The 24,597-nt window shown below is 39.3% G+C and overlaps 1 protein-coding gene across 2 annotated transcripts; it reads left to right on the forward strand.

Annotated features, from left to right (window-relative positions):
- The first annotated feature begins 279 nt into the window (after nucleotides 1-279).
- Nucleotides 280-22,819, forward strand: GPN1 (GPN-loop GTPase 1). Of its 2 annotated transcripts, XM_072634062.1 has the most exons (14): nucleotides 280-700; nucleotides 806-899; nucleotides 5,121-5,160; nucleotides 5,661-5,727; nucleotides 7,200-7,237; nucleotides 8,727-8,805; nucleotides 9,231-9,325; nucleotides 10,368-10,413; nucleotides 12,748-12,894; nucleotides 15,536-15,618; nucleotides 16,366-16,405; nucleotides 18,040-18,130; nucleotides 21,315-21,425; nucleotides 22,173-22,819. In XM_072634062.1, the coding sequence occupies exons 1-14, from the start codon at nucleotides 581-583 to the stop codon at nucleotides 22,256-22,258; spliced, it is 1,137 nt and encodes a 378-aa protein (XP_072490163.1). In that variant the 5' UTR covers nucleotides 280-580; the 3' UTR covers nucleotides 22,259-22,819. The 2 variants fall into 2 exon arrangements, with proteins under 2 accessions (XP_072490163.1, XP_072490164.1); XM_072634063.1 differs by lacking the exon at nucleotides 806-899 and having other exon boundaries at nucleotides 288-700.
- Nucleotides 22,820-24,597: the final 1,778 nt, after the last annotated feature.

A 24,597-nucleotide genomic window follows, 5' to 3' on the forward strand; every position in this document is an offset into this window, starting at 1 on the left:
TCTGCCCCCGCCTCTGATTCTACTCTACTCTCAAATCCCAGTGCAGGCCCTGCCTTTGGCCCCGCCCTTGGCCCCGCCTTCGATTCCGCCCTACTCTCAAATCCCAGTGCAGGCCCTGCCTTTGGCCCCGCCCTTGGACCCGCCTTCGATTCCGCCCTACTCTCAAATCTCAGTGCAAGCCCTGCCTTTGGCCCCGCCCTTGTCCCCGCCTTCGATTCCGCCCTATTCTCAATTTCCACGGCAGGTTCCGCCCTTGGCCCCGCCTTCGATTCAGCCCTACTCTCAAATCTCAGTGCAGGCCTTGCCTTTGGCCCCGCCCTTGGCCCCGCCTTCGATTCCGCCCTACTCTCAATTTCCGCGGCAGGTTCCGCCCTTGGCCCCGCCTTCGATTCCGCCCTACTCTCAATTTCCACGGCAGGTTCCGCCCTTGACCCTGCCTCCTCCTCCTGGGTCCCTGGCCCTGTCTCCAGATCCGACCTAAACTCTGATTCCGCTCCGTTTTGCCCGCTTGCCGTCGGACTGCTACTCAGTCTCATTTCCAGCATCGCTCTGCGCAGGCGCTGCCGTACACACTGGCAAGATGGATTCTTCTGCGGGAGCGGCGGCTCCGGAGGCAGAGGGCCCCCAGCCCCGGCCTCGGCCTCCAGTGTGTCTCCTGGTGCTGGGGATGGCGGGGTCTGGGAAGACGACATTCGTACAGGTGAGGTGGGGAGAGGCTCTTGCTGGAGGGGCCCTGGCCGCGGCTGCCCGGGGTAGCGGTGGTGGGATGGCGGGAGCACCTTCACCTTCGCCTTGTCTCCCGCAGAGGCTCACGGGATACCTTCACGGCCTGGGCTCGCCGCCCTACGTGATCAACCTGGACCCTGCGGTGCACGAGGTCCCCTTCCCAGCCAACATCGGTGAGTCGGCGCGAGCGTGGGCCCGACGTGTGGAGGAGCCCTAAGAAGTTGCGGGTCGAGCCGGGCCTGTGGGCTCTTCGACCACTCTTACACCGCCCCAGCGTCCCAACCTGGCGCGGTCCCTCCCGGCCTCCCCCTCTTCCTCTTGTCCGGCTGCCCTGTTCGCTCAGCTGGGGATGTTATGACGTCATTTACTAAGATTTGGGAAACTGAAGGGACAAAAGGTCCGCTTTGCAACAGTCAGTCAGTAAGCATTTAAGTGCCGTCTATGTGACAGGCACCGTGCCAAGTGCTGGGGATACAAGAAAAAAAGGTAAAAGACATTTAAAAAACGATCAATGCTCCTACTCAAGAGGAGCCCACTGTCTAAGAGGGCAGACTTGAAAAAAAGCTATGTATAAATAAGCTATGTATGGGATAAATTTGGAACTGAGGAAGACATTTAACTCAACAGTAGACACTGAGATGTTCTAAGAGGCTCAGACTGTTCTTAGAGTCCCAAGAAACCTGGGGTACTTTATAGCACCTTGAGGGCAATTACTGCTTTATTTTATGAGTGGAAATGCTTAATGCATATTGATTGATCCAGTCTTACAATCTACCAATGGATCAACATCTGACAACTAAGTGACATTCAGTCTACGTGGAAAGCCTAAGTGCCAACTCTAACATCCCTGAGGAGTTCAATCATGAAGGCTGCCTGTGATCCTGAATCTGCCCCTGTCCATAGGACCTCCTTCCATTTTTGCGCAGTTCACTTGTTCCCATTTAAAGAACTTCATCTTTTTCTAGACAATGAAAAAATTGGAAAAGAAATTCTCCTTTAAATCTGTGACCCTAAGTTATTGACTCCTAGTGTCACTTAGGCTTCTTGTATTTTAGGGCTTCCTAATTCCCAAGCCATAGTTTTATTCTATTTCTCACCTTTTTGGGTAACCTTGAATTATGTTGTCTTTGGTCATGAGATGGCTATAAATTGGAAGGCAATCATTAAGCCAAGATACTAATTTTAGTTTGCAACAGTGTTGAAGACTTGGACTGAAAAGTTATTTCATTCTCTGTGTCCAAAATTTATTTGTTAAGTAAATGATTTGCTAGGGGAGAAGCAAAGTGGAGTAAGTAGATGGAGACCTCCCTTGACTAGGAAGATCTAAATTCAGTGCTCCTGGCAACTCTAATTAGTTGCCAAGGTGCCACCCTTCATTTATACAACTCATTTCCTCATCTGAGAATTCTCTATACCAATGACATCACAGTTCCAATCCCTTTTTCTATTCTTATTCCTGCGCCCTTGGGATACAGAACCAGAATATTCTCTGTCCTTAAGGAATTTAGGTTCTATTGTCTTGTTCTGTGTTCTCCATTCCATTCCATAGCCCCTTCCAGTTTATTCCTTGACATCTATTGAGTCTTAGTGTCTTTTAAGCTATTTTCAGAGGCAGACTACTAAAATGAATCTACTGTTTCTTAAAAGAGTACTCCTCACGAAATAAGGCCCAAGTGAAAATGGGATCATAATTACTTGAAAATATACTTAATTGTACAAATTTATATGCATTTTAATTCAGAAAAACTTTTTAAGCTGGATCATGCCTTAAAGTTATTTTTTCAAGTACTTCTATAATAAATGCTTAGTGAAAGGTTCATTAATAAATTCTATTAATTCTGCTTAAAATGGCTCATACTGTATTGTAAGCTGCTCAGAGTTAACACCTTTTGAGAAGATCATTGATAGAGTGGAGTGTATCTGGAGAAGGGCAAACTGGCTGAGTTGGGGACTTTGGAGACTTTACTAAATGTGGGTCATTTAAAGAAAGTAGAGAGGTTTAGCTTGGAGAAGAGTATGTAAGGGGAAAACGATGTTATGTGGAAGAAATATCAGACCTTAGAAGTCAGTAACATAACAACTCAGATTTATTTGGTGTGTTAAAGTTTACATACAACTTTCCTTACAGAGACAACAGGGTATAGTGGATAAAGCAATGACTTGGAATCATGAAATCCTGGATTCAGATCCTGTCTCAGATAACTTTATAGTTGTCTGACCCAGGGCAGATCACTTAATAACTTCCCTGTGACCCAGTTCCTTCATCTGTAAAATGAGAGGATTGAACTTGATGGTCCTTAAAGCCCCTTCCAGTTCTAACTGTACGATCCTTTGAGCCCCTTGTACTGTGTTCATATTAAAAGTATTGTGTGTATTTTACAGATAAAGCTTAAAGAAATTCCTTCCCAGAGTTACAGCTAGGAAGTATCAGAACCTGGTTCAAACCCAGGTCTTTTTGACTTCAAGTGGAAGGTTTTTTCCATTATGTCATGCTGCCTTTCCACCACAGAGCAATGAGTGGAAGTTTCAAAAAAATAAATTTTCGACTTAACGTAATTCAATTTAAGTTAGCAAGCATTTATTAAGTACTGTCTTTGTACCAGGCACAGGCCTTAGTGCTAGGAATACAAATATGGGCAGGAAGAAAGATAGCCATGGAAGGCATTCAAGGAGCTTACATTCTAACATGGAAAGACAATATATAAAAAGAAACTGAGGGGTTGTGAGGAGAAAAGGAAAAGTGAGGGCATGGTATAGAAAAATTTTTAGAGAGTCAGGATTAGATAAGAATGAAGGAGTGAACATACTTGGCCTGGACACTTCCTTAAAATGGAGGTTCCAGTGTGTTAAGGTTTACAAATAGCTTTCCCTGTAACACCCTAGAGGCAATATAGTATTGTTGATAATGCACTGGACTTGGAGTCAGAAAATTCTCAGTCCTACCTCAGGTACTTTCTAGCTGTATGACCATGGATGAATCATGTGAACTCTCTGTGACACAGTTTCTTCATCTGTGAAATGAGGGGATTGGTTCTTCTAAGGTTTCTTAAGGACAAATGACCTAACAATCAGTTTGTCCAGAAGTGGGACTGGCTTTTTTGGGACCTGTAGGTTTGCAGGTGAAGGCAATGTGACCATTCACTCAGAGATTTTGAGAAGATTTTTGTTCAGGAGTTCAGCATTAGATGAGTTTTGAGGTTCCTTTCAGCTTTGTGTGGGATCTAGCTCATGTTGTGGTAGGAGGTGTGTCTGTTGGAAAGTCTAGTTCTTGATTTCTCCCCTCCCCACTTATGTTATGAGCTCCTGGAGAGCAGGGATTGTCTCTTGCCTCTTTTTGTACTCTTAGTACTTAGCACAGTGCCTGGCACATGGGCACTTCATGACTGCCATGACCAAGTTAACATGCTGTCTTCTTCAAGAAGTCTTGCCCTTTTCTTTGATCTTCTCCCCACCCTCAATCTGAAAGTTTTATCTCTTCCTTGTATTTCCTTTGTCATATTACATTTGACTAGTTATCATGCCTGTGTTTGTGTATAGATTATAACTCCTTAAGAACAAACTCATCTTTGATTCTCAATACATTTAATAAATTGTTGCTGAATTGAATTGATATCTTCATTACTTAGAGGTAGTTGGGAAGGTGGGAAACTTAAAACTTATTTCTGTGTCATGTTCATATTTGGGTGGTGTGTCTTTGAATTATGGCCCCCAAAGAAAAATTTTGTACATTTTTGCACTTTTGTATATTTTGTATGTTTCCCAACCCTACTCTAGCCCATCATTCCATGGGAACATCACTGCCATGTAGCTGGGAGTTCCTCTGTCCTGTGAGCTTCCAAGTTACTGTATGAACTACTTTGATGGTTATGTCTTTGTACCCAAGGAAAACCAGTATGAATTGGTCCAAGAGAAAATTGTCTAGAATAGCTTAGAAGTCTGACTGCTAGTACCTGTTGGGGGAGAGGGGAACAATGTCAGTAAGGATTAATAGTCTAAAGTTATCCTTTGTGTTCTTCCTTCATGTAACACTATTTCTCTACTCATTCTGTTTCCACATTCTTACTTTCTGATGTGGAACATATTGGAGACAGACATAAGGACACATTCTGATGGTGAGGAAGAAATTCTTCACTTTTAAAAAGAAATAGAGGGGCAGCTGGATGGTGGGTGGGGATAGAACACTGGCCCTGGAATCAGGAGAACCTGAGTTCAAATCTAGCCCCAGACACTTGACATATCCTAGCTCTGGGCAAGTCACTTAACCCTGATTGCTTCACCAAAACAAAAGGGGAGGGGGGAACAACACTTTTGAGACCATTTTAGAGCTCTAAAATGGTGGGGCTATTCTGAGGTCTCCCAAGTGTTGGTCTGATTATTATTATTATTTTTTTTAGATATTCGGGACACAGTGAAGTATAAGGAAGTCATGAAACAGTATCCTTTTCTGTACCTGCGTTAGTGTTTTCTAACTTTTTTTTCCTATGTTTATAAACTTAGACGATTTTGCAGTGTAGTTCATATTTTATGACAAATACTAGCCCAGACATGTGAAGTAACTAATTTTTTAAAGGAGAAAAATGGAGAGTGGATCTGGAAAGGATATTATAGCTGATCTACAAACCTTTCTTAAGTGATTTCAACCTCCTTGAAATAAACCTAGATTTGTAATAAATTACAAAATGAATTTATAAAATTTGGAAGATTTTTGAAAAAATCCTTTCATTTCTCCTATCCTTTATGAAGTGAAGACTGAAAGAAAACCTTGTACCTTTGATTGTCACATAGAACTTTTGTGAGTAGGTTTTGGTTTGCAGTTTTTCAAAGCCTAATTCCTTCAACTTTGATATCAGAGTGATGTTCGCATCTGTGGTATACTAGGTATGAACTCTATTAGATTGCTTGTAAACATTTGAATTCCTAAACTTTGTGTCTAGATATGGACTTGGACCCAATGGTGGCATAGTGACCTCCCTTAATCTCTTTGCTACCAGGTTTGATCAGGTATGCATATCTCCCCTTCCGTCGTATAATAAAATTGCAACTCTTATTTCCTTGAGTTTGACCATTTTATGAGACAAAGTCTGGATAAATCTGAATGTAAACGTAGGAAATGTCAGCACAGAAGCTATTTTAATTAGGATGCCCTAATTAAGTAAAGCTGCAAGGGAAGATTACTAGGGTGGAGTGGAAAGACACTTGGTTCTAATACCACCTCTGTCACTTTTTAGCCTGGTAGTTAAGTAAGTCACTTAACCTTTCTATGTATGTTTGCTCATCTGTAAAATAATGATAATAACATCTATCCTTTATACCTCTTAAGTAAGGGTTATTGTGTTGATAAAATGAGTTTATGTATGTGAAAACACTTTGGAAAAAAGTCAGAAGTATGAAACATCTGTTATTTCTATTACTTCATATTTAATGATATTTATAGTCACACAGTCAGAAATTCAGGGTTCTCTTTCTGTTCTGTTACTGACTTGCATTCTGATTTTTCCTTTGTAGGCACATTATGGATGGAAGATAATTGTTTATTAATATAAAATGTATTTTTGATCATTTAGCCTTTTTATATCTCTACAGAAAATTACAACTTTATGATTACTAATCTATTAATAGTTTTGTTGTTATTGTAAGTGAGACTTTTACTTTTTCTATTTTATATATATTGGTAACAGAAGGCTCAGATAACTTGACCAAAGTCAGTCATGGATGAGATTTATGATCTGGGTTTCTCAGCTTTAAACCCAAATCGCTGTATTGTACCCCCACCAAGTTGCAACCTTAACAGTAAGTAGCACAGTAGAAAGACCTCTGGACTTCCTGCCACGAAGACCTGAGTTCAAATCCTGTCTTAGCCACATACCAGCTGCGTGATTCTGTTAGTTAATCTCTCTCAGCTTCAATTTCCTCACCTGTAAAATGGGGGTGGTAATATTCCCAAGGTCACAAAGTTGTTGCAAGTATCAGATAAGTTAACGTGCACGTCACTTTGCATACTTTCAAGTGCTATATAAATGTTATTTTTATTTAAATATTGATCTTGGGGACTGTGGTACAGAGAAAAGAACTCTGGCCTGGGTGTTAGACCTAGTTTCAAGTCCTGCCTTTGATAACTAGTTGTGTGACTCTGGGTAAGTCATTCCATCTTCTGAGCCTCCGAATCCTATAAAATAAGAGTAATACCTATGTGTCTACCTTATGGGTTTGTCATGAGGACCAAATGAAACCAAATAGGAACTGATTTATAAACCTGGAAGTATTATTTTTTTAAAGTCAAGTGAATCTGTGCATGATCTATTACGAGAACAGGAGGACATGAAGTGGGAGAAGTTCCTAGGGTGCATAGCATCCTGAAATTAATCATGTATTTCCCAGCTTGGAGTCTTCTTGTGTGCTGTTGCTATCACAGGAGGGTCTCTGATCCATAGATGTCCCAAAGATCTTCAAGAACCATTTCTCTTTCCTTTTAGGTCATGAAGTTTATTGAGAAATCTCAGAACATGTCCCAGTGAGTAACTTTACATCAACAATTATTTTATGACCACATTATATGTGCATATGCTCACTGAACTGAGCACTATGGAATATATATTAAAAAAAGCTATGGTTTGGTTTCCGTCTTCTCTTTTGAGACAGATAATAGTTACACATATGAAACAAATAGAAATGAACATTTCCGAAGTTGCATAAAATCATATGCAATAAACCGTTAAACTGAATATCCTCAGATAATTCCTAAGTTCTTTAAGAGAATCTTTAGGTCACTTATAAGAAGAGAGTTTTTTAGAGTGGGAATTTTGCCTGGCTTAAGTCATTTGTCTCCTAGTCTACTCTTAGGAAGCCTGCCCTCCCTGCCTTCTGAGCACCATTGCTTCTGTCCTTTTTTCTCATCTGTCTCTTCTGAGGCATCCTTTCTACTTAAATTTACAGAAATAAAATTCACATAGCTCAGAGAGAGAGAATGCTAATTTTATTAAGTAATTTCTGGGTGATAATTTTGCCCAGAAAGGGAACTGGGAAAGTTTTGTATAATCTTTTTATGCAGTATTATCTACTAAATAGTGGCTTATGTATAGTGCTTATCTGACCCAGGAGAGCTAGTGGTCTAAACTTGTGGTGTTGAACTTAAAAAGAAATGGAATATTGACTTAGAAAACTACAAATTGACATTATCTAGTTTTTATTGTATTTCTTCACTGATAGTTTTGTAGCAGGCTGGGAGTTCACAACCTCTAGTCTAAAAATGTGTTCACATTTGCTGTTAAGGAATGGCATGTGCCTTAGTGTTGAATATAGAAATTCCAGGCAGGAAAATGGAGATTAACATCTGCTGTATCTTTCTACTTATACCCTGACTTCAGATTTAGAGGCATTTACTAAAGAAAATTAAAGGCACTTACCTAGAAACTACAAAGTCATGGTTGGTAAATTGACACTCATTATAAAGTTATTTCTACATCTTAGTCCTACTTTTCTGACCATTTGGAGATTAACCAGTTCTAAGGCTGGTTAATTCTAGATAGGTCTGAAATAGAACATTCCACAGTCTCTGATATTTTTGTGTCTTTTTTTTTTTTTAGTCCCTTTGAAGAATCTGCTTATCTCCTAGAAATATCTCTTTTATTCACTCTCTCAAGTACCTTTTCCAAGGACAGTGAGTTTTTACATTGTGGCCTTAGGATTGTGAAAGAATCTATTATATTTAGATGATTATACATTAATATTTTGGTCCACAAGGGTGACCTTGAGAATATATTTTTGTGTCCCTAGTGAAAGAGAGTTGGGCTTACTTATCCATAATCTAACAGTAAGACAAAGATGTACACAAAGCTTTGGTGCTATATTAAATTGATGAGTTTCATATTGTAGGAGTCAATGATATTGTGTGATGGGATAGCTCATAATTTTTAGTTATTTGTACAGTGGTTGTTGTAAATCCCTCATCAGGAATATTTTATTACATAGTTGTAATACTTATTTGTTTGTCCTTAAAACAGATATGTCTTGATTGATACACCTGGACAGATTGAGGTGTTCACTTGGTCAGCTTCTGGTACTATTATCACTGAAGCCCTGGTGAGTCTTGTTTTTACCCTGTGATTGAGAGGTCACTGTTGGGGAGTGATTAGAGTGATAAACCCTCATTTTCATTTAATTTTTACAAAAATTACGCCCCACCTGTATGCCAGACATTGTGCTTAAACAAGGAAGACACAAAAATAAGAGTCTGTCTACAAGTGGGTGGATAGAGCATATGCATAGATAAGTTAGTAAAGGGATTTTGAGAAGGGAAGATCATGAAACCCTTGGGGGAGTAGGGGAGGATATCAAGGAAGGCTTCATGAAGGAGGTGGCTCATGAGCTGAGTTTCTGATCCATAGCCTATCACTTTTAAGCACGGGAACAAGAGCAGGATGTCTTTTACTTGGGAAGGTAGCAGAGTGATTTGGGGTCAAGCAGTCACCCTTCTGACAAGGATATGACTCACCTTGTTTCTTCAGGCTTCCTCATTTCCAACAATTGTCATTTATGTAATGGATACATCTAGAAGCACCAACCCTGTTACCTTCATGTCCAACATGTTGTATGCATGCAGGTAAGGCTCCATGGAAGGCAGGGCCCACTGCTGTACATACCCTTCCATTTTAATCCTCTTATTGATTTTAAGAAGATTCTTTGTTGAAGCTTCTTGTCCCTGGGAATTCCCTCACTTGAGCTCCCCAACTTGGTAACTGTTTAAAAGGTAGGGCCCCATCATGCTCATCATAGGGGGCGTGTGAACATGACCTTCCACTGAGTGGCATAGGAGTCAAAGCAGATTGTCCCACTGGGTCTGAGGGCTCTTATGTGATCACAGTAATAGGTGAATTTGCAAAGCTAGTAATGGCTAGTGGCAACAGGATGTAGCTACTGCTCTGACTAAATGCAAGTAGGGACATTAGAAAGGGAAAGGCCGGGGCCAGAACTTTAAATCAAGAGAATTTGTGTTTAGGGGCTCTTGGGACTATCACTTTTCCCCTTTGATACAGGTGTAGCAAGTCAAACTAGTTGACTTAGAAACTGTTACTAGGAGGATGATTGGTGTCTTCTTTTTTTGTTCCATAGCCCCTTCCCAGTGAGCCCCAATCCCCCACTGCCACCCTGGTGCTTCGTTTTAATCCTCATCTGCCTGTCTATCCCAAGAAAATCCATTGATCCAAACTAGTAAATCTGGCAGCTGTATCTGACAGTGAATGGGATGTAGCACTCCTGTGATAAATGCTTGCTGATTGCTTAAATGTAGCATTCTGCATCCATCAACTTCTACCAAGAGGAGGAAAGTATTTTAAATCATCCCTCTTCTGCAGCTAACGTTGGTCTTTCTAGTGGTGATGTTTTTGTCTCTACACTAGGTGTGTGAAATAAGTTCTTGCTATGAACGGTAACTAATCAGTTACAAATTAACATTATAATCTATTGTTACCTGTATATTGAGATGTACTAGGATTTTTACTTTTGTTGTTTCTGTGAGAGAAGGAGTTAATTTTCCTCCTGGAGGGGTATCATTCTGAACTAACAATAGTACTTGGGTATTGATCATATGCTTCACTTTGCCTGAATGCTACTTATTACTAACTGTTGCTTGATTCCTTTTTCAGTATCCTGTATAAAACCAAGTTGCCTTTCATTGTGGTCATGAACAAGGTAGGTGTCCTTCAGTATCATGTAGATTGGGCACTGGACTAAGAGGTAGTAAATGTGGCTTCTAGGACCAACCTTCCTACTGTCTGACTTTGGACAAATCAGTTAACCTCTTTGGACTTCAGTCTCCTCATCTAGGGAATACTAGTTGATTTCTAAAGTCCTGTGAAGCTTTTATTAATGATTACTGATAATAATCAGTGTCTAAGCTGTTAAGGTCTTCTCTTCTTAGTGCTTTCTTGTTATAGGGAGATTGGGTGGTTGAGGAGGATGACTGTAGGTGATAGTGGGTAGATTGAGGCTTCTGTTTTGCCAGAAAAGGAGAATAGGCTATGAGATCTCTCCCTCTCTCTAGAAAAAGTATCTGTCTGTCTAAGCAGTCCACCACAGGACGACTGAAGAAGCTCCTCTTCAGAGCAGATCATATGCATACTAGGGAAGAGGACCTACTGTTTGTGGTAAAATACCCCCAGATGAGACAGGTAGGGGGGGACTCAGGTGATCACTTGACTAGGAAGAGTGGAATCATCTTGTAACTTGGGAGTAGAGGTTATTTAGCTGTGGATCTGGAAGCTATTTGCTGTTGCCAAGGAAACATAAGAAATATTTGTTCAGCAACTATGAATTGTGATGCATCTGTTTAGGTCATCTGTTTAGGTCATCTGTTGGTCTGGTAGGAAGGAGGAAAGAAGAGTATGAATGGTTCATTGTGGGCTGAGATAACTTTTAAAAAGAAAAAACTTAAGTTGGCTTACTAGCCAAAGTGATTGCTAATGTTTACTGGCCTTGAATATATATGTTAGCAACTGGGGATGTTAACATTTATATTGGTAAATTGTTGGTCTTCTATGTCTATTTATGACTTTCCCTTCTATTGTACCTTCTAATCAAGACAAAATAAATAAATAAAATTTTAAAGGCAAAGTATATATTTGCATATAATAAGTACTCAGAAGAAGGAAGAGATTATTTTAACTTGGATTATTTAGGGACATTTTTGGTTCAGCAAACATTCATTAAGGTCCTGTTACCTACTGGGAACTATGTTGACAATAGAAGTGAGATCAAGTTGAGAGTTAAGGGATGGATGTGATACAAGGACAAAATACATCCTTTCATGTAGGTAGAAGGAGCTATGGTAAGGAGCCAGAAATGCAAAGGACTTTTTGTATTGACCAAAATAAATGAGATTAGAATGTCTCACTCAGAAGTTTCACATAAAGGAATAGTAGGAGTTGCTTTGAGGTTATTTATGAAAGTCCTTGAATATCAGGAAATGTTTCCACTTGATCCTGTAGGAAGTCTGGTCCTGTTAAAAATTGTTGAGTATAAAGTAAAAAGGCTTTGTAGGTTTTTGAGCAGGGAGATGATGTGAATGAATATAAAAAAATTTATTAAGCACTTAACATGTGCTGAATTTTTGGGCTATGAAAACAAGGAGCCAGACAGTCTGCCCTCAAGGAGTTTTCATCTAAACAGGGGAAGACCAATGATATGAGGGAGTGGTGACCAGGGGCGTCACCAATATGCCAGTAACATCAGCCGGAGTTGGGGCATTGATGGAGTTCCTCTTTCTGGAGTGAGTGAGGAGAAGGGGTTTTAGGAGGTCTGTGTCAGGCTCACCCAGCCCAGTGAGGGGGAAGAAGAGCTTGGTTATGGGTAAAAGTACATGTTTACAGGTTTCTTATCATGCCAGAGAGACAGGGTCTTGGTCTTTTTCTTTAATTTTCTTTCTTTCTTTTTTTTTTTTCACAAGGGAAAACTCAATCCAGGATGTGGAAAAGGCAGGTTTCCAGAAATGATTGTGATAGACAAAAGGCATACATGAAACCTATATTAAAAGAATAAATTAATATTTTAGGTCTATCTATCCAGGATGGGTTAGGCTATTCTGGTAGTTACGTTATGAGGTAATAAGGGCTTCAACCTAGGGTGGTGGCCATGAATATGGACAAAAGATAGATTTGAAACATTTAAAAGAAAAATCCACAGTAGTTTGTGGCTGAACATCTGAGAAAAGGCAATGGAGGAGTCAGCAATGACTCAATATTCTCTTGCCTGGTTTCCTGGAAATAGGGAAGTCGGGCAAAATCTTTCAGCAGAAGGCTGTTGAGCTTGGTTTTACATACACTGAGTTTGAATTGATAACAGTTTAATTTCCTGGCAAATTTTTTTCAGCCTAATGCTTATCATGATATTTAGGTATAGGATTTTCATTTTATAACTTTGCTTTTGTGCTCATGTAACCCATTGTTTTTGTTCTTGTCATTTTCCATTTACCTGTTATATGTACAGTGTCTTCAGTTCTGAACTTATTCTATTTTCTGTCTGGTGCAGACTGACATCATTGATCATAGCTTTGCAGTGGAATGGATGCAGGATTTTGAGACCTTCCAAGATGCCTTAAATCAAGAAACTACATATGTCAGTAATCTGACTCGTTCTATGAGTCTAGTGTTGGATGAATTTTATAGTTCACTTAGGGTAAGTTTTCACCTTCACTGTTTTTCATCTTTGAAATGACTGGGATTATCAGTAAAGGACCATCTTTGATTTAAATCTTGGATAGAAGAGCTCAAAAGTTTTAGTGCTTCAGCGGTTTTCTTTGACTGAATAGGTCAAGTAAGTAGGCATAGATAACTTGGGAAAAGATTGAGTTTGTAAGCTAAATTCTGGCTTTTATTCTTTGTTAAAATTGTTAAGATGAGAATACAAATCATTTAACATTTTACAATAGGAAACATATAAGAATACAATATATAATTTCAAACAAAATTTAAAGGAATTTAAACATACTGCTGTCATTATACTTAACTGTTTTTGTCAGCTGCTTAACTAAACCTTAGCTTTCCATTCTACTTTAAGGAAGATTTAAACTTTGTACCTAGGATCTTACCTTGGGTTTTATCATAGTAACCAATCCACTGACAGTAGGAGAGTAAAAGTGTGAAATGCTTCCTTAGCCTTTCAAATAACCAAGCAAACATAGATTAAGCTCAGTGAAGGTAAAAGTGAAACAGGACTTGTCCTTAAGAAGCTTAGGTTCTCTCAGAGAGGTAATGCAAGTATGTAAAGGAAAAGACAAAATAAATTCAAGGTGATTTTTTTTTTTTGTAAGGGAAAGACACTAGCAAGAGGGGCAATCAGGAAAATCTTTATGCAAAAGCAATATTGGAGAGCTCAAGGGACTCTGAGAGTCAGAGGTGAGGAGGAAGTGCATTCCAGGTATGGGGGACAGCCATTGCAGAGACACAGGTAGGAGATGTAGAGGCCTCTGTGGGGAATACTGACTAGGCCAGTTTGGACCATTGAGCTTATAAAGGGGAGTAATGTGTAATAAGACTGGAAGGGTAAGTTGGAGCCAAGTTGTTGGAGGACTTATTTGATCTTAGAGGTAACAGAAAGCCCTGCTATTGGTAATTAATTAGATAATTAAGGGTGTCAGTGGATAGAACACTGGGCATGAAGTCAGAAAGATCTGAGTTTACATCTGTCTTCAGACATTTTCTAGCTGTTTGATCCTGTTCAATTCACTTAACCTCTGTGTACTTTAGTTTCCTCAACTGTGAAATGGGTATAATAACCTATCTCTTACAGTTGTTGTGAAGATCAAACGAAATAATATCTTTAAAACTCTTAGCACAGTGCCTGGCACATAGTAGGCGCTTAATAAATGCTTATTCTCTTCACTTCCTTTCCCTTCTTCCTCCTCAGTGGAGTTTGAGTAAGAAGTGATATGGTTAGACATGCATTAAAATCACCTTGATGTGAAGGCTGAGAAGGAGAGAGGCCTCAGCAGACAGACGAATGTCACAGTATTGCAGGCTTTATGCAGCTTGTAAATTACACTTCCCAACTCCATTTCTTTCTTGCTTTCTCGCTTTCTCTTCCCTTATGGACAAGGAAGAGAGAACAAAAGCATGCAGCTTGTTTGATTTCACTCATTAAAAAATATTTTTAAAATATTTTTACCTTTGATCTGCTAGATCCACTGTTTTTATCCTTCTCTGCCCTGGAAAAGAAGGTCATTTCCGCATTTATATCTTCTTGGCAACACAAATCTCTGTTGAGTCACAGTAAGAATTAGGTTGTTTTTAATTTTGTTTCCCCACTATTTAATGCAGTGCCTTGCCCATAATTAGCACTTAATAAATGTTGAATGCATTAATAATTTAAGTTATATTGCTTGGACAGATATTATTTCTTTCCACAAATATGATTAAGTACCTGCAAGTATAAGGCCATATACCTAGGGGAAATACAATGACTACAATGTAGGTTCTTCTGTCAACAACATAAAAATCTAGGCATGTAAGATGCTAAAAGAGAAACAGAACTATTAGAGTTTATAGGAGGGAGTGATTACTTTCTGGTTAGCTGGGGTGGGAGGGGAATCAGAGAACCTGGTTAAGGCAGCCTGGGCTTAGAAGAATAGGTCTGCTTGACAGGCAGAGATGTTGGGGGAAAGGATGGCAGGAGCAGCATTCATAAGGTAGAGAGTGAGGAGGAACAATAGGTGAAACACAGTCGAAGGTTTGTGAAATCAGAAAGGGATCTGCATGCTTCTATTCACTCCTACTTGCTTTCTTTTTTATTCTCTCCTTTCTGTATTCCCAGAAATGCCTTTTTGTCAAACTGCTGCATGCATCTGCTGTGTGTGTGGGAGTTTTTTTAAACTTTTCTGCTTTAGGCTTTTTAAAGGAAACAAACTCTCTTTCCCTTGAACACTAAAATAAACAAAAAAACTACTTGAATAAAAGATAACATAAAGAGGACTTTTTAAATTTGCAATTTAGAAACATTATTAAGTATTTTTTTTCTTCCTCCCATTTACCTTGACCCCCCTCCTCCCACTGGAAAAATAAAAACAAAATCCTTATAATAAATATGCTTATCAAGCAAAACAAATTTTCCTATTGTCTCAGTTCAAAAAAGTGTGTTTCATTCTACACACTGAGACTACTTGCTCTCAAGAAGGAAGCATTGTTTCAACATCAGTCTTCTGCAGTCACAATTGCTCATTTCTTTGATCAGAGTTCTTAAGTCTTTCAAAATGAGAAGATACAGTTTTTAAAGCCAAGTTTATCAGTGATTTATTCATAGGATGCTGGGGTGCTTTTGGCAGGTGGTGGGGGTGTCTGCTGTCCTGGGCACAGGCTTAGAAGAACTCTTTGTGCAAGTCACCAGTGCTACAGAAGAATATGAGAGGTAAGAAAGGGGATCATTGATAGCCATATTGGGACCCACACTTCTGGGATGGGGGAGGTATTTTTTTAGTCCAGGCATTCAGGTTTTCTCCATTTATGCATTAGATTCCTATTATGCATGTGTATTCCTTCCTCATTTCTAATTACTAGGTGACATTTGACTTTTTTACAAAAGTACTTCATCACCAACGAATAAACATGTTTACTCCACAAAAAAGCTCTTTTCCAATACACTTTTCCTTCCCCCTCTCTTCCCTCAACACCTGTATGGATCTGCTTATGACTTCTCTGGCACTGATCTTGGTCTTTGATTAGGTTTGCACCTGGGTCACTGTAGCTGTCAGGCATATTGTTGATCCTTTAGACAAGGACTTTTTATCCCATCCAACTTGCTGATTATTGTCCAGGTGCATCACAGTTCTATGTCAAGATTTCTGAACCCAGTAGATATCCTTTACTCACCTTAAGCTTCTACCCAGTGTTCAGCTCTCCAACCAACCAAATCTTTTAGACAAGAATTATTTGTACTTCCTAGTTTCATGAGCAGGTTAGTCACTTTGGAGCTTTGCTCATTTCATAGTGGTATCTCACTGACATATTGGAATTCAGTAGCCTTAGGTTCAGATGGATCCCTTTATTTAAGTACATTTGCTTATTTTCTTCCCTTTGGGGATGGGAGTCCTAGCTAGTTGGCCTAGGACAGATTACTGTGGAGGCAAGGCATTTAAAAAGAATTTTCTCTTTCTAGGGAATATCGCCCTGAATATGAACGTCTGAAGAAAACACTGGTAAGGAAGGGAACTGGCTGTCCTTTTATCTCCCCAAAGGTCACAGGCTTCTTTTCATGGATTTCAAGGTGCTTTGTAGATGCCTGTTCTTTTCATTTAAATTTGTATATTTGCCATCTTGTCATAGCTCTTCATCATGCAGAAATAATAACAGTTAAGTGTCATCTTACAGTTTTTAAAGCAGTTTCTTCCTGTCCAGGCTGTGGGAGGTGGTGAATGTGTCTATTCATCTTAAAGAGAGGTTTATGGGCTTTGCTGAGGTCATGAAGTCACTCCTGGTCTGTGGGTTTTACAGCCATATTTTCTCATCCTTACATCATGCCATCTCAGGTTCTGATTTCTTAAATTCCCATTTGAAAACTGGGTTTCTTTGCGATATTTTAAACAACAAATTCAATTCAGTAAACATTTGAGCACCTGCTATGTGCTTAATAACACTTTTGAGATTATAAAGATGAAGATTAAGTATCCCCTGTCCTCACAGACCTTACATCTTCCTGGGGAGATAGTAAATATACACAGATGACTGTTATATGGTGTAGAGAGTAAAGAGGACAGGGGAAAAAGACAAAAGAGACATCAGACAAAATGTTCTAGGAATATTTGAAGAGGGAGAGTTGGGGGATATTAAGGGAAGGCTCCATGGAGGAGGTGACTCTTGTGTTGAGCCTTGAAGGACAATAAAGCATCTGAAAAAGATGTATCTGAAGAGGCAGTGGATAGGGTGCTTGAATTTTGCTTTATCGAACTACTTTGTGACTCTGAGTCACTTAGCCTTTATTCAGCCTTAGTTTCATCATCTGTAAAATGGGGATAATAATAGTACCTACAACACAACACCTTGCTGTGAAGCTCAGAATAGCTGTTAGTATGAGCTATTATTTTAGTAAGAGGATCCATACATTCTAAGCATAGAGATGGTCTGTGTGGATGCCCACAGATGGGAGATGGTATGTGAGGTTTGGGGAGCAGCAGGTATTTCAATATGGCTGAATGTAGAAGAGTATGAAATAAAGCTGGGGAGGTGGGTTGTCAACAAAATAATTGTAGAGAGTTCCTGCTTTTCCTTTTTTGAGCATATAACTTCGTGTCTTCCACACTGAAGTTTGCTTTCCTGACTGTGAGGTTGTGGCTTAGGCTATAGAATCTCCTTTCTTAGGAATCTCTTAAAATAGGAAAAGCACCAAGAGGAATGCAGGGAAAGGCACTTGGTGATCTTAAGAGACCCTTGTCATAACTAAGATTACTCAGTCTGTGTAGCGCAGATATAAAGACAGAGATGCCAGTCACTAGCCTTAACCCACATGACTTGCTCTTAAAGTAAGATTCTAGATTGAACCTAAAATTAGTATCTCCAGGTTGGTTCTTTTGTTAGTGAACTTTGACAGGAACTTCATTTCCCTGCCTGTGTTATGTATCCATTTTACTTAGTTTTGGTTGCAGCCCTTACTTCACTTTATGAACCCCTAGTTTTTTGGGTCCTTTCCTCCTTCCATTTTACCCAAACTTCTTCCTTAATGTCCAAATAGCCCTCTGGATCTTTCCATTACTGTTAAACTCTCTTTAGAAGATGAGTAGCTTCCTCCTACCTCAGGCATTTTCTTTTCCATGATGTTTTTCCCCCCTTTCTATAGGCCCATGCACAGAGCCAGCAGCAAAAAGAACAACTGGAACGTCTTCGAAAAGACATGGGGTCCGTGGCCTTGGATCCTGGGGCAGCCACAGGTACCCGAGGGTGTCTTGGACTTGGGGAATACAGCACTTTCCCTCATTAGGGAGGAATACACCAATGATTTGAGGGGAAGAAGAGTCTCTGGATAGCTTGTCTGTGTGACAGATTTATAGAGCATCATCTTCAACTAGTTTGTGTTCTGTGTTGGTAATCTTGGGATCTTCATTCAAATTGGGGGTTTATTGGCATAGTGACCTTGGGACCAGCTTGAAGTTATTGCTGTTTTCCTCTGGCTTCCTGTTGATGGCAGAGAGTGTTAGAGGCTCAGTGCACTGCTGAAGTTATGTTGGATTTAAGCTTAGAAATAATCTTTGTATGTTTCTGGATTACCCTGATATTGCTGCCCTTTTCTCCTTCCATCATACCCTTTAGTACAGTGACTGCAGCTTTGGTTTTTTTCTCTCCCACATCATGAGTTTACTCATTTTGAAGTGCAGGGGTTTTTGCATTCTTCCCTGCTAATATTCTGTCATTTGTGGTCCTGTCATATTTATACCGCCCTTACAATTCAATTTTCAATCTGTTCAGGTGAAATTTAAATGATTTTTAGCCTATTCCTTGAGTCTACATTTATTTTCTAGGGATCATTTCACTTCAGCACACATTTCATTTCAACAAGCTGTTAGTGTTTCAAAGGAGAGAGAAGCAGTGTGGGGTATTGGATAGAGAACTAGCCTGGGACTCAGGAAGACCCAGGTTCAAGTCCTATCTCCGACATGTCTGAGTGCTGAAGGCGATTCTTTGAGATGATAGCTTGTAGAGAAGGGGCTGATATGCTCTGGTGTAGAGGGAGTCCCCTTCACCAATGAAATCATAGTCTGGTCCCCCCAGAAAAGTAAAAGAGAACCTGCTAGTCAGAATACAAATCCAGACTGAAGGCTATAAGGACACCTGAAGGTGGAGAAATCTCTTTTAGCTGAGAGTAAAACCAGAGAGTTCCTTTGGATCTCATATTTTTTGGTAAGCAAAGGCATACTGTTGACTTCATTCTTTTCACCTAAAGACTAATATGGAGAGCGTTACAATAAAATGTTAAAAAAATTTCATTTGTAAACAAAATTATTTTCTTCTAGTTATTAAATACAGTTTTTTAAAGCTGATCTTTAGTATATCTGTGGTCAAACTTTGAACAAGTAAATACATTTGGTTATTCCCCCCAAGTTGTTTTTAGCCCATTTCCCTTTTCTACTTTTATGTACAAGTTCTGTTCATTAACATTTTTATTATTTGAATAAGAATTGTTATCAGTATCTTTTGTTTTTCATGCCAGTCATTTCAAGATATAACCCCCATTCCTTCTCTCACATAATGTCTGGTAACTAAGAAAAACAATTAGACAAAAACTGATCCTGTAGAACAGTTACATTTGACAGCACATACAATGTTCTTTTCCTGTAAATCTCCCACTTTTCTACTAAGAAGAGGAAGCTTGCTTCATCATCTGTCTTTAATAGTATTTTATTTTTTCCAATCACATGTAAAGATAGTTTTCAACATTCACTTGTATAAGATTTTGAGTTCCAGATTTTTTTTCTCCCACCTTCCCCCCTGCCCAAGACAGCACTCAATCTGATATAGACTATATATGTACAATCATATTAAACACATTTCCACATTAGTTATGTGAAGGAGGAATCAGAACAAAAGAGACAAACCATGAGAAAGAAAAAAGAGAGAGAAAATAGCATGCTTCAGTGTGCATTCAGGCTCCGTAGTCCTTTCTCTGGCTGTGGACAGCGTTCTCCATCATGTCTTCGATCATTGTATTGCTGAGAAGGGCTGTCTGTCAAAGTTGGCCATCACACGGTGTGGCTGTTACTGTGTGTCATCATCTGTTTTACAGTACAGAACTGGTCACCTGCATTTAATTTGAGTTCAAGTGTCTTAGTGCTGCCTTTCATTTCAGTATTGAAGTTATTGTGTATACCCTTCTGGTTCATGTAAACTTTTAAATGCTTTCATATCTTCATCATATTTTGTGGTGAAATAATATTCCATTATATTGATATACCACCGTTTGTTGATTCCCCTGCCAACGGTCACTTACTTTGTTTCCAGTTGGGTACCTTTCTGTCTTTGACCTCTTTGGGGTGGAGTATATTCCCAGTGGTAGGATCTCTGGGTTAAAGGTTGTGAACAATTTCTGAGATAATTTCAGATTGTTTTCCAGATGGCCTAGACAAATTTTTAGCATCATCACATAGTACATTATCATGCTCATCTTTCATGCCACACCAACAGGGACCATTTCAGGCTTTAATCATCTTTACCAATTGTGTGGATGGGAACTGAAATTTGTCTTTTATTGACTTTTCACAGATTCTGTGTAACTGATATCGAAACCTAAAAGGTTCCCCTTCCTTAGGTTTCTATCCAGAGTGACTACTGGATTCCCATCTTGAAATATAGCATTGGCCGAGTCTTTAGGGTGAAGTAGTGATTGCTCAGGTTGGGGACTAGAGGATGGAAGGTTATTTATTAATTGAGAAATAACTAATAATCCTTTTGGGGCCAAGGTTTCACTCACAGTTAAGTCCTTTCTGTCCATTTTAACAAGATTTTGCTCCTGTTAAACATTTCTATCCCCCTCTTCTCCCTTTACTCTCAGAGTTCATTTAGTCTTTCTGAATGGGGCAGGTTACCAGTTGGGATCTCCCAGTTTCTGAAATTAATTATTTTTCTTTAGGAAGCTACTGATCTATTATTACCATCTGTGAAATACCCAGGAGGGGTTTTTTCTAACAGTATGGCTTAGGAAGAATTCTCAAAGATGACCTTTCCTTCACTGGAGAGTCCTCATAGCTCTATTTTGTACAGTGTCTACTGTCTACAGTGGGAAGGTAGTTGCTATCTTTTCAAAAAACATTTCCTCATCCATTTTTATATCAAAATAAGTATCTAGTTTTCATTTAGACAGTCCCAAAGTTCAATATAAACCCTGCCAAACCCCTCCTACACAGTTCCCTGGTCATTCTGGGTGCCTGAATTTTATAGGTCTAATTCTTGAGGCAGGTCTCAGTGCTGCCTCTGTGTATGACGCAGCGATCTTGTTGCCCTGCTCCTAGTTCCTCCTCTCCTGTCAAGGGATTGGAGTGGGGGTTGAGGAATGCTTCCTAATCACTCTTTAGGAACTGAAGATGTTTTTGTTGCAAGTTGATATTTGTGTTTCCTCTATAGATAATTCAGCTTCTGCAGTGACTCCTTCTGATCTGATTCTAACCCGAGGTACAGCAGATGAAGAAGAGGAGGATGAAGAAGATAGTGATACAGATGATATTGATCATAAAGGTGAGAGAGAAAACAGTTGCACTGAAGGTAGCAAACTGAAATGACTTTGTAGAGACAGAGAACTGCTTCCACTGGAAGATGGCAACCCAGGAGACTCATATTTTGGAATTATTTTGGAGTAAAATTCCTAGTCTCCAAAGCATGTCATCTGTAGCCATGGAGATGAGAAATGGTAAAGGGTATGTAGTAATAGGAAATTGCTTCCTAGAGGCTTTCTTTTGCCCTTGGATAGTCCCAAACATTTGCAGGCTGTTCACTGTCCCGTGAATCTCTTTAGACTTCAAGAAATTTTTAAAGCCTAATGTCATTTTGAGGCCCCTAGAATTGCTTTGAAGATACATGGAAAGATCTGAGGTTTTGGTTCATGGTTGGGTTATTCACAAAGTAGAAATCTAAGAGTATCAGGATATATAGAGCATGATTTAGCTTTAAAACCCTTGAGGGTTTAACTTAGTTAAGAGCAATTCCATGAGCTGTGAACCAAATTTACCTTTCTGCCTAACTCCTCCAGTGTAAGAGTGCTATCCTAATCTCCCTAAACTTCAGCAATACCAACTGGCAAAGCCTCTCTCAAGTGTTATGGCTTACAGATAGTCATAAAGGTCTCAGACAGCTTCTTAGTTGAATAAAGGGAACAGACAGATTTTATTGAAACAGAATGTCTTTCCTGAGGAGTGGAATAAGAACAATTTCCACCCACTTGGCTAATTGGAAAGTAATTTTCACTACTTCTTTTTCCCTTTCCAGTTATAGAAGAAAGCCATGAAGAACCAGCTTTCAAGAATTTTATGCAAGAATCAGTGACATGGTACAGGAACAGAAGCAATGAATAAATAATTAGGAGGAGAGAGACATTAGGAAGTTGTACTTGGGTTACTTAAAACCCTGAGTTCAGGAGTTCTTCATGAAAAAACTGTTGTTGTCTTCCACTGGTTTTGGCCATTAAGAGGAGACCTTTTGGCCTGACAGTCAGTGTTCCTCATTGAGAAGCTGGATTCCTCTTCACCTTTCCTCAGCCCTCTGGATAGAAGCTCATATTGTTGCAGCCTTGAGGTTTTCTTATTGTTTTATCATGTTAAACTCAAGTATCTTTGCTGCTGGCAAGAGCTCACTCTTGGTGGTCTTCTGCATTTCCATTGGGAGGCTGGTTTTGCAGCCAACACTTTTCCCTGCCTTTTCTGCACCCTTGACTGTATGTGCCTCTTTCCCTGTGTGACAAATGGTGCTGAGGGTGAATCTTCACAAGCCAGAAATGTCAGCACCTTTCCCCTCACTTTGTCAGTTTCAGTGCTAGGACTTATCTAGCATTATGTTGTTTATAGGACCTTAAGCCTGTTGGAGGAAAACAGGAACACCCCACTTTGTGGTGGAACTTGGATAAATAATTTATTTAACTTTGTGAGCCTACGTGTCATGATTTGAAATTAGTGAGAAATTACTTAGGTTTCAAGGATTTTTAAAAACAAACTTCTCCCCTCCTTCAAAAAGAATTAAGGTCACATATCTAGTCTGGTCTTAGGTGATGCTTCTTGAAATTTACCACATAAAGATAAGGGGTCCTTTTCTGCTCATAGAAACTTAGAGAATTTATAACATAGAGGCCACGTAAAAGTTTTGAATCAGGGTCCACATTCTTTTGGAAACTAGCATAAATCCCATCTCCTCATCCCTTCCCACCTAAGCTAGGGGCTCATTTATTTTATATATACACATGCAAGGATATATTTGCCTTGTTTCCCAATCCATAGCAATATTATCTTAGAGCACAAGGGATATACATTTTCTTTATTCGACCCAAACCACTACCCTTTATCAGTATAGCGTCAGACCAAATGAAATCTTTGAATTCAACACATTTAAGAGCTGGTCTCTATGTTGTGGTTTAATGATCACATCTATTAGAAATACATTTGTTAATGTTTTAGACAGTTGTAGAGAGCACTTTTGACTAGCTTGGAATCCCTATGCTTTCCAAAAAGGCAATGACAGAAGACTGAGTTTTATAGAAGCCTTACTAGTGATTCTACAGAGGTTCTAAAAAGTGAATCTATACAACTAGGTACATTGTAAAGTTGCAAATCAGGACAGCATGGTTATCTAATGGAAACAATTCAGATCCATTTTTGGTGTTAAATCTTGACAAATCCATAACATAGTCTCCAGGACGTCAGATTTAGATACACAAAGTCCTAAATTATTGGGACAGGAAGCTTTTGTCTTTGTAGCAATGACGCAATTTTCTAGTCATTTGGCATGAATTTAACACGAGTCATGATTCTACAACTTCTGGCCTAAATTAGTGCCTTAAATTTTCTTACATTTACTTAATATGATATATTTTGTTCAGTTTTGAGCATCATTCTTGAAGGACATTAGTTAAAAGATCTTCCTGGGATACTGGTTAAATAACTGCCAGTTTTTGTCAGGGGGAAGTTTTTGGGTCTGGCATTTTTGGTTCTGAGGCCAGCTCTTTATCTACCATATCATTAATAAGGTATGAGATTAATAAGGATTAAGACTCGAAAGAGGCTATTGGATCTGGCAAGTAAGACATCTTTGGTAACTTTGGCAAGATTGGTTTCATTTAGTGAGGTCGAAAGATACATTGGGTAGTAGGGTTAAGAAATGAGTGAAAAATATTAAACTACCTATACCCTTTGACCTAGTTATACCACTATTAGGTCTGTTTCCCAAGAGGATTAAGGGACAATGGAAAAGAACCTACATGTTCTTAAATATTTATAGCAGCTCTCTTTGTGGTGACAAAGAACTGGAAATTGTGGGGATGCCTGTCAGTTGGGGAATGGCTAGACAAATTGTGCTATATGTTCATGATGGGATATTACTCTGCTTTAGTTTCCTCATCTGTAAAATGAGCCGGAGAAGGAAATGGCAAACCACTCCAGTATCTTTGCCAAGAAGACCCCAAAAGTAGTCATGAAGAGATGGACACGATTGAAATGGCTGAGCAACAACAAAGCCCCAAAGTGGAATAGGCTGCCTTAAGAAGTAATGGGTATCATGGGACTCATGATGAAACATACTATCCATCTCCAGAGGGAGAGCTATGAACTTCAAGTGCATTTTTTTCACTTTGTTTTTGGTTATCCAACACAACGGTTGTATGGCCACTTGTCAGTATTTAGTTCAGCAAACATTAAGTACCTATCTA

This window comes from Notamacropus eugenii, chromosome 1 (assembly GCF_028372415.1).
Source record: "Notamacropus eugenii isolate mMacEug1 chromosome 1, mMacEug1.pri_v2, whole genome shotgun sequence".
Taxonomy (NCBI): domain Eukaryota; kingdom Metazoa; phylum Chordata; class Mammalia; order Diprotodontia; family Macropodidae; genus Notamacropus; species Notamacropus eugenii.

Excerpts from the sequence above, each read along its gene's own strand:
- GPN1 (XM_072634062.1), top strand. The coding sequence starts at position 581 with ATGGATTCTTCTGCGGGAGCGGCGGCTCCGGAGGCAGAGGGCCCCCAG. Across the intron at positions 5,728-7,199 it reads TTGCTACCAGGTTTGATCAG|GTCATGAAGTTTATTGAGAA; the intron begins GTATGCATATCT and ends CTTTCCTTTTAG. Across the intron at positions 9,326-10,367 it reads AACATGTTGTATGCATGCAG|TATCCTGTATAAAACCAAGT; the intron begins GTAAGGCTCCAT and ends TTCCTTTTTCAG.